At 45.3% G+C, this 9,525-nt stretch overlaps 1 protein-coding gene across 3 annotated transcripts in view; it reads right to left on the bottom strand.

Annotated features, from left to right (window-relative positions):
• LOC136657645 (protein FAM228B-like) overlaps positions 1-9,525 on the bottom strand; it is a 63,249-nt gene that overhangs the window by 13,381 nt on the left and 40,343 nt on the right. The window contains exon 11 of one of the 3 annotated variants that reach the window (XM_066634683.1): positions 964-1,382. The exons of 1 other annotated variant lie outside the window; for it this stretch is intronic. In XM_066634683.1, the coding sequence (XP_066490780.1) occupies positions 1,190-1,382 (193 nt within the window). In that variant the 3' untranslated portion in view covers positions 964-1,189. Of the gene's footprint in view, positions 1-963; positions 1,882-9,525 lie in introns of those variants that run through there. One more of the 3 variants, XM_066634704.1, reaches the window with a different exon arrangement.

The raw sequence follows: 9,525 nt of genomic DNA, 5'->3' as shown, positions 1-9,525 counted from the left end.
CCTCTGGCATTTGCTCTCCTTTCTATGTTTCCTGGACATTGTGTGGAGAAAGTATCACATTAATTCAGCTAACTTGGTCATGAGTTGGTTCTCAGACCCTGCCGCCTAAGCAAGGGTAACTTTAATGTAACTTCTAAAGGCACTATTCCAACATCAACTAAATATCAGTTATTACAATTTACAACTTGAAACATGAAGCTTGGTACACAGTAATAAGCAGGTTCACAAACTGCTACACGCAGTGAGGCTCACCCCGATAACATAGTATTGGAGAACAGCCAATACTTTTGGCTGGAAATTCATTTTGCTTCAGTCTCACTAAGTTTACTAGATGCCACCTGAGGATTTCAAACTCTAGATGACTATCCTATTGGGACAAATTTCACCGAGTCCTTTATAACTTCACTGCCACTTGCAATATCAGTGCCATTCTATCTTGACTGCCACAAGCTCGACTTTATCTCAGTCAGATGCTTGGACTCTACCTTGACTACTCGTCTAAAATATGAAACTACTATGCAACTGTACCATGTAACTCAAAGATATTAAGCTGTAACTTACAACATCTCCTACATGAACCCTGTCTTGGGGGGGGGGGCTCCATTAATATGTTTAATAGTTTTTCAATCCATCTCTGTGCAAGATTCCCAACTCTCAGTTTATCAGAGTTCTTTGCTACTAAATCAAACTGCTGAATGAATCATGCTTCTATGGAAGTAAGCCAAATGCTTGTTTAGAGCTTTCTTTTTCCTTCAATGTGCATATATTTTGCATTATGAACAACAGGGGAAGCAACTGCTTATCAATTTGAGAGTTCATCTTACTGTAGCAAAGACCAGAAAAATAATTTTACAAGTATGTAGAATATTTAGTTTATGTATTCTTGGCATATCAAGCAGCAGAAAACAGTTGTATGCTTTGATATCCAACTATGAAGTAATATGAACCAAAGCGGCCTATTGAACTACAGTTTCCAAGGTGGCCAATGACTCTTAACTTGAAGGTATAAAGTACAGGTAATCTCTACAACTTCTCCATACTGCACTCTAATGTTCTTTTTTTGTCTGGCTGATATTTGCCAGTCTTTAGCCTGGTTACTTTCAAAATATTTACTGTTAACTGTAGCTAATGTCACCACACCGCTTTTAGCTTTACAATCTAGTACAATGAATCCACTTCAGAGGTATTATTAGGAAGCAGATTTTATTGCTGATTTCCAAACTGATGAGCCATTTACTGGTCGTTTTGGCAAAAGACTGGACATACTGGTGAACTCTGGCTTCCTGGTAGCAGAGTATCCCTTGTTCGGTAAAAGCCAGGTCGGGTCACCCCAGCTCTTGAAATCCATAGAACTCACGTTTCTAGTTGTCCTCATTTTTCGCCTTTTAACAGAATGAAATTAGGACAGTTAATGCTGCTCACCACTGGCAGGCACCAATGCTTACTGATATTGCATCAGTCATGTATTTTGTTATGCTGTTTGACACCCAGCACATGGGCCAGTTTGCCATCATTAATTTTTCTAATATTACCTTTCAGTGGTATGTACCGTAAAGCCTTTAGTGTTTATAGCAGTAGGATAGTGGAGCAATGTGAAGCACATGGTGTGAGAACAACACATAACTACCCTGATAGGGCTGGGTGGGTAGGACAAACATCTTCAATGTGAGGTCTCTACCTCATGTCTTTAAGAAGTGGACCATTATAATATTGGCAGAAATGGGGCCATGCCCACACCACTCCCTGCTTTGGACTGGACAGCAGGTTCATCACAGGGCTCCTGGCTTTCCTGGTTGGTGAGCCCCTACTTTCTAGGATTATTTTTCCTTCAGCCGTGGTCTCTCGTGCGCTTTACCTTTCCTAGCTCTGATATGTGACTTCCTATAAAAAAAGAAGAAAAATAAGAAAACTCACCTTCTTCAGAGGCCAAGGATCTGCTCCCTACCCACCCCTCCCTTGCTTGCTAGGGATGGGATTTTAATAGCTATATCCAGCTGCTGTGGAGAACTGCCTAACAGCCCAGTCCTGAGCTGCTTTGTGCACGGGGCTGCGATGGTGCAAAAAATGCTGCTGCTGTATCCAGTGTGCCTCAGGCAGCTGCCACTGCCTCCTTGGGCAAAGGGGACTTTTGTCCCCTTCCCCTGGGTAAAGTGAGTAGCCCCATTGAGCCACTCGATTCTACACTCGACCCATGGTAGAATTTAGAACCTTCGTGTCAGGTGGACAGCCTGACACGGAGGCTCAGGATCCAGTGAAGCAAAGTTCCATCTGTCCCGCCTCCCTCCTACCCTGCACCCTCACCCAGCACGCCTCCACCCCACCCTCCCTCCACCTTGCCCCACGCCCCATCTACCTCTCTGCTGCCTGATGGGCAGCATGACCACCGAGAAGCAGAGATCTGGAGCTCCACTGGCACTAGCCCAGCGCCAGCCAGTGCTGGGCTAGCTCCAGTGGTAGGGCCTAACGGAAACATGGTGAAATGCGGAGAACCAGTGGGATACCAGAATCCCGGGCTATGAACTCTATAGGAGGGACAGAGACGGTGGTGGGGTGGCCATTTGTGTTAAAAAAAGGGGTGGAATCCAGCAAAGTAGAGATGGAAGGCGGGTCCTACTCCACCACAGAATCGCTGTGGTTTAAATTACAAGGTTCAAGGAGCGATATAATACTGGGGGCATGCTATTGTCCTCCAGACCAGAAACCAGAAGGGGACCTTGAAATGAGGAAACAGATCAGGGAGGTGTCGAAGAGGAACAGGGTTGTAATCATGGGGGACTTCAATTATTCTCACATCGACTGCGTCAATTTGTGCTCTGGTCATGAAAGAAAAACTGGTTTTCTTGACATGCTAAATGACTGTGCTTTAGAGCAACTAGTCATGGAGCCCACCAGAGGACAGGCAACTCTGGATTTAGTACTGTGTGGCACTCAGCACCTGGTTAGAGAGGTAAACCAGGACCTGGTTAGAGAGGACCTGGGCAGGAGGTCTGGCCTAGAGGGTAGAGCCTCCGTCTGCCTGAAGATAACATCCACAAGGTCGCCAGTTCGAGGCCACCGGCACCGTGCAACCTTGAAGCAGCTGATAAGGTGAAGCCGAGCTATTTCCATCTGCTCTGAGTGTGGGAGGATAGAGGCCAGAATGTGAAGCAAGATCGGAATGAAACACCTGAATGTAGTGGTTCTTGAAAGAAAGAACCTTCTTTCAAATTGTAAAAATCCCTATTTAATAAGGGATTTAAATAAAGCCTGCCTATGTAAACCGCCTTGAATAAAGTCTTGAATAAAGACCAAGAAAGGCTGTATATAAATACCTATTACTATTATTATTATTATTATTATTATTATTATTATTATTATTATTATTATTATATGTTACTGAGCCATTGGGGAACAGTGACCATGCTGCAATTAGTTTCACCATGCATGTTGGGGGAAGAGTTCCAAACAAATCTAACACAAGAATCCTTGACTTCTGAAGGGTGGACTTCCCTCAAATGAGGAGGCTAGTTAGGATGATGTTGAAAGGGAAGGTAAGATAGTCCAATCTCTCCAGAGTGCGTGGAAGTTGTTTAAAACAGTAATAGGAGCCCAGCAGAAGTGTATTCTGCAATGGAAAAAAGGCTCAACTAAATCCAGGAGGGTGCGCGCATGGCTAACAAGCCAAGTTAGAAAGGCCATAAAGGGCAAGGTAGCTTCCTCCCGTAAACGGAATGAGGAGAATAAAAAGGAACATAAACTGTGGCAAAAGAAATGTAAGAAGGTGATTCGAGAGCCTATGAGGAACACATGGCCAGCAACATTAAGGGGAATAATAAAAGCTTCTTCAAATACGTTAGAAGCAGGAAACCCACCAGAGAAGCGGGAAGGTGAGGGAGGAAAAGGGGAGTTAAAAGGAGACTTAGAGATGGCAGAGAAATTAAATGAGTTCTTTGAATCTGTCCTCACGGCAGAAGACCTCTGGCAGATACCACTGCCTGAACGCCCCCCCCCCCCGACCAAGGAATTAAGTTGGACAGAGGTTAAGAGAGAAGATGTTTCAGACCTAATTGACAAATTAAAGATCAATAAGTCACTGGGCCCTGATGGCATGCACCCTAGAGTTATTAAGGAACTGAAGAATGAAGTTTTAACAACTTGACTAAAATATGCAACTCTTGACTAAAATATGGAACTTGTCCCTTGAAACGGCCACGGTGCCAAAAGATTGGAGGATAGCAAATATTACGCCTATTGTTAAAAAGGGAAGGCGAGGGGACCTGGGTAATTATAGGCCAGTCAGCCTAACGTCTGTGCCAAGTAAGATGGTGGAATGCCTCATCAAAGATAAAATATTAAAACACATAGGGCGCAATCCATAACCCATTTTCCAGCACTGACATAAGGGCAATGCAGCTCCGAGGTAAGAGAACGTATTGCCTTACCTTGAGGAGGCTTCCGTGACTGCCCTCCAACTGCAGGATGCAGCACATGCCCCAATGAAACAGCTATGCCAATGCTGAAAAGTTGGTTAGGATTGCGCCCATAGATTTGCTGAAGCCTTGCTGAAAGAGAATCAGCATGACTTCTGTAAGGTTAAGTCTTGCCTCACAAACCTTTTAGAATTATTTGAAAAGGTGAACAGAGATGTGGATGCGGGAGAACCTGTGGACATTATATATCTGGACTTTCAGAAGGTGTTTGACATGGTCCCTCACCAAAGGCTGCTGAGAAAACTCCACAGTCAGGGAATTAGAGGGCAGGTCCTCTCATGGATTAGGAACTGGTTGAGGTCCAGGAAGCCGAGAGTGGGTGTCAATGGGCAATTTTCACACTGGAGAGAAGTGGAAAGCAGTGTGCCCCAAAGATCTGTCCTGGGACCGGTGCTTTTCAACCTCTTCATATTGTTGCTGCCCAGACTGCTGCCCAGTCTCCCAGTTTGGAGAGATCCTTCTAGAACTCTTCACAGTCTCTTCTGGTCTTCACCACTCGGAAAAGTTTGGTGTCGTCTGCAAACTTAGCCACCTCACTGCTCACCCCTGTCACCAGGTCATTTATGAAGAGGACTTTCGTGGATGTCCCCTGGCTCTGGTGTTATGTGAGAGGGAAAAGAGTGCCTCTCTATCCACTCTGTCCATCCCCTGCATGATTTTGTATGTCTCAATCTTGGCCCCCCCTCAGGCACCTCTTTTCTAGGCTGAAGAGGCCCAAACGCTGTAGCCTTTCCTCATAGGGAAGGTGCCCCAGCCCAGTAATCATTTTGGTCACTTTCTTTTGCACCTTTTCCATCTCCACTATATCTTTTTTGAGATGTGGTGACCAGAACTGGACACAATACTCCTGGTGTGGTCTTACCTGTCAGGCTTCTGTCAGCCTCTGCAAGACGGTGCTTCTTGGAGCACCGGCCCGGCTTCCGCTTTATGGCACATTTGCAACCCTCCTGGGCCAGCGCAAGGGACTTGCGGCAGGCCCAAGGGCGCTTTTGGATTGTGCACTTATGCAATATCTTCATCTTAGTTTTTGATATCTGCCCTAATAATGATCAGCCATCAAAAAAGAATGGAAATGTAACTGCTATTCTGGATTTGAATGACATTTGCTGATGTGTGCCACAATGGCCTTCAGCATCTACATTTTGTTGCCTTCTTCTCAGGAACTTGTTCAGCCATTTTAAGTCCAGAATAGCAATAACATTCCCATCCTTTTTGAGAACTAAGAGGACAATTGAGGAGAATCCAGAGCAGAGATGGTAGAATTGGCTCTATGGCTTGGATATCCATTAGATGCTGAATTATTAGATGCTGAACAAAGTCCTAATGCAGGGGTGTCAAACATAAGGGCTGAGGGCTGGATGCGGCCTGCGAAAGCTTTTTATCTGGCCCTCAGCTTCTGAGCAGTGCTGAGGTGTTACTGCTGAAAGGGTAGTCCACATGAAAACTGGTCCACATGAAAATAGGATCAAGATTTGCACAATTTCTCTTCTGTCATTTGCAGCTAATGAGTTCCTAAATGAGAAAAAGTGTTTATTTTTGGTTATGACCTGTTTAATGACATCACTTCCCGCCCTCAGCAGGCATGATGAATGCTATTCAGCCCTCTGTATGAAACGAGTTTGACAACTGTGCTCTAATGCTTGACAGAATTTCAGAATGTTGCAAATGCAACAGAATGTTCTGAAACAGAATGTCCTAGAACAATTGGCAAGCTCCAAAGAGTAACCATGATCCAACATCTCCTGCACCCATTTGTCCAGTATAGTCTGACTCCAAATGTGCAGAAAATTAAGGAGACAGTCCCCAACTTCCATCAGGCTGAGGTGAAAAGTAGCATTAGGCTGGGCAGATGCCCTTTTGGGGTAGCTGGAGGAGAATGTAGTAGACTGACACAACTCCCTGTTGTGTATTTTGGAATTTAACCACTTTGGTTTGTAGCCCAAGGAACAGTTTCTAGGAGTTTGTCTGTAGGGATGGAATGGCTGCCACTACTTAGTTTTATGATAGTTCTACTCAGCCATCAGAATAGTTTTTCTTTTTTCTTTTTAGTTTCAATCAAAATGGGCTTCATCAAACTATTTTGAGCACAAGGAGAATGCTAGTCCAGCTTGAAATTCAGGATCTATGCTGAAGATCCTGAGTCAAATATTTCTTCTTGCCACAGCAGTAGCTGTTGAGGCTCTGAATTTGACTGCACAATATCTGGTGATAGATCTGCTTATGAAGTACTTATGAAAATTCAGTCTCATTTTTGGTGACTTTGGGTAAGAAGTCCAATGAAGACAATTCTTTGGTCCATAGGTGGAGTGCTTCAGACAACACAAAGTTAGTAGCTGATGTTTGGAAGACAGCTGCTGATGCTTTGTGAGCTGGTCATTATATGAAGCCTTGATCCTTCCCACACGCTGTCAGCCAGAATGACTGCTGGGGATGTAAAGCCACCTCTGAGGCTTTCATTACTGGGGTTTTGAATATTATCTGGAAAAGAAGAATGTTGGCTCTGCTGTGAACAGGATATTCCTTGGAGGAGTTGGCTCACTCTGCTTTAAGTATATTGTCAAAGAACTTGGGAAAAGGAATGTAAGTGGCCTGGAAGTTCCCTGAGGAAAACCGATCCGGCTCCTTTGGGAGAAGAGTGGCACAGACCTCTGGTTTAGCTGCCTCCTCAGAATTGCAAGGATCCGCATGCCTTGGCCAGATGCGCAGAGAAGACTACCACTGAAAACAGTCTATCCTGATTAGAGGCACTCTGCTGCAGGTGTTCCATGGACAATTCTCCCTCATCCTTGTCATCTGATACTAAGGAAATATCTGACCTGCTTCCTGAGGATGGGAAGGGATCAGTGGTTTCTAACTTGCTGTCTCTGTGCTGCCTCACTTAATGGCCAAAGCTATGAGAAGAGTGCTTACTGGTTCTGGAATGATGGGGGAATGAGGATGAGGAAGATGAGGATAAGGAGGTATGAGATGACTCCAGGCCAAGAGACAAGAGAGAACCACCAGAGTGCCACAGCTGAAGACTTCCTTGTCTAATTTGTAGGCTGAAGAAAGTACCATACTTCTTTCCACATGAGAAGTTCCTGGCCATGTCAGTCATGGGAGGGAAAGGTCTGAGCCCACAACGCTCACAGGAGTTCAGCTCTGCATGCTACGCAGAGCCAGCTTAGGGTGACAGGATGGCCTGTCACCCTGAAGAAGCCAAGTTCACCTTAGATCCTGTTTGCGCAGCTAGGGAAACTGCCATCCCAACTGCTTAGGGGAGAACTGCTTTGAGAAAATAGAGTGGTGAGAAAGGTTTAAAAAAACAGGGAGACTTTAGCAGAGGAGGAGGAAGGGAGGGTGTAAGAGAGCACCCCTTACTATGCATCCTGCCAAGAGGTATTACAGAGTCAGCTAGTAATGAGCAGGGTCTCATTATGGGGTGTTGCCAGAGGAAGAAGGGGGAATAAACAAACTTATGTAGATGTGAAGGTGCTTCTAATACTCTTTATTCCAGGTTCTCTGTCCATACAACCACTTTAGGGGCTCCTGAATACTTCTTTGGACCCCTTCTTAAGCTTTTCCACCCTCTCAACCCTCACTCTGATGCTTAGAAAGAGTTTCTTCATTCCAACATACCACTATTCACCATACTAACATTCTGCCCTCAACCCCAGTCTTTGGGGCTCCCCTGGATCTGACTTTGGAGCCGTCAAGACATGAAAGGGCTTCCTGTACCTAACAGGTGTGCCACAACTTTATCGCCCAAGCCTAAGGACTATCCGTTGCCTGAGAGAAGCATCTTCCTACCTCTTTTGCCTCCCCTTGTTTCTTCTTTTGGTCTCTGTGCCTTGAGTCCTTCTTTTGTTCTCTCCTTTGCACCCTCCTGAGACAGCTTCTTCATTCTTCTGCAGCTCCCCTGTGGCTTCCTTCTCCCGCTTTACTTACTCACCTCCATCTGCTCTCTCATTATCCCCATGTTCTTGCTAGCCCAGATTCCACCTTGCTCTTTCACTTATGAGTCCACCTTGTTCCTCCTCCTCCTTTAGATATCTCCTTCTTTCACCCAGCTCAAGCCTTGTCTCCCTACTTTGTTCACCCTTCTTTGACCCTTCTTTCGTTCACGCTTCTTTCTCTCTGCTTCCCCATCCACCCACCTGCCCCTTTCCTCACCCTTAAGTGCCCTGGTGTCTCCAGATGCAGCCCACTCCATCTGCAGAGGGCAGGGAGGGCCTGCCTCACCCAGTCCTCTGATGCCCAGCAATGATAACATTGCCAAACAGCCAGGGACAGGGCATGCACCACTTGCCAGAATCGCTTGCTGCAGCAGGATAAGATGGTGGCATTGAACGCCATAAAGAGACAGAGAAATAAATGGGAGACTGGTAAAAGGAAGTTAACAAGAAGGGATGAGGTCAAAACAATAAATTGTGTGACACATAATTATGTACAAGGGACTCCATGACAAAGGAGTATTAAAATGATCAAGGGAAAAAAGCAGAACCAGAAGAGCAGAAATATACAGTATAAGACAAGTAAAGCAGAACAACATAAAATATGATCAACAGCACAATCCTATGCATTTCTACTCAGAAGTAAGTCCCATAGAGTTTAATGTAGCTTACTCTCAGGAAAGTGTGTACAGAATTGCAGCCACAGTCAAATAAATTACCAGCAGATCAACTCGTCATGATCTCAAACACGTGGCAGCTATCTTGAAACCTATTTTGGATTAATCCTCTTTTGAAGCGGAAAAGGAATCTTGGACTGTCCACTTGTCGATAGCTATACAGGTGCAGCCTATTTATCCACAGATTTTTTATCTGCGGATTTGTCTCAAGGAGAATGGGGTGGGGGGTACTGAAAGTCACACACACCTTTGCCTCCTTTGCCCTGCGCTGGCATCTCACTCTTTTTCCAGGCAGCCCAAAACACTGCAAAAAGGCTCCACCTCACCCAGGAAGGGAAATAGCCCTGGAGCCATGGAAGAGGTTCCCCTTTCGAAGGAACAGCAACACTCTTGGAGCCCCTGAGGCAGCTGAGGTTGAAGAGGGAAAGGGGGGAATGGAAAACCTCT

The sequence above is a fragment of the Tiliqua scincoides genome, chromosome 1 (genome assembly GCF_035046505.1).
Source record: "Tiliqua scincoides isolate rTilSci1 chromosome 1, rTilSci1.hap2, whole genome shotgun sequence".
NCBI lineage: Eukaryota > Metazoa > Chordata > Lepidosauria > Squamata > Scincidae > Tiliqua > Tiliqua scincoides.
This window is presented reverse-complemented; position numbering and strand designations above follow the sequence as displayed.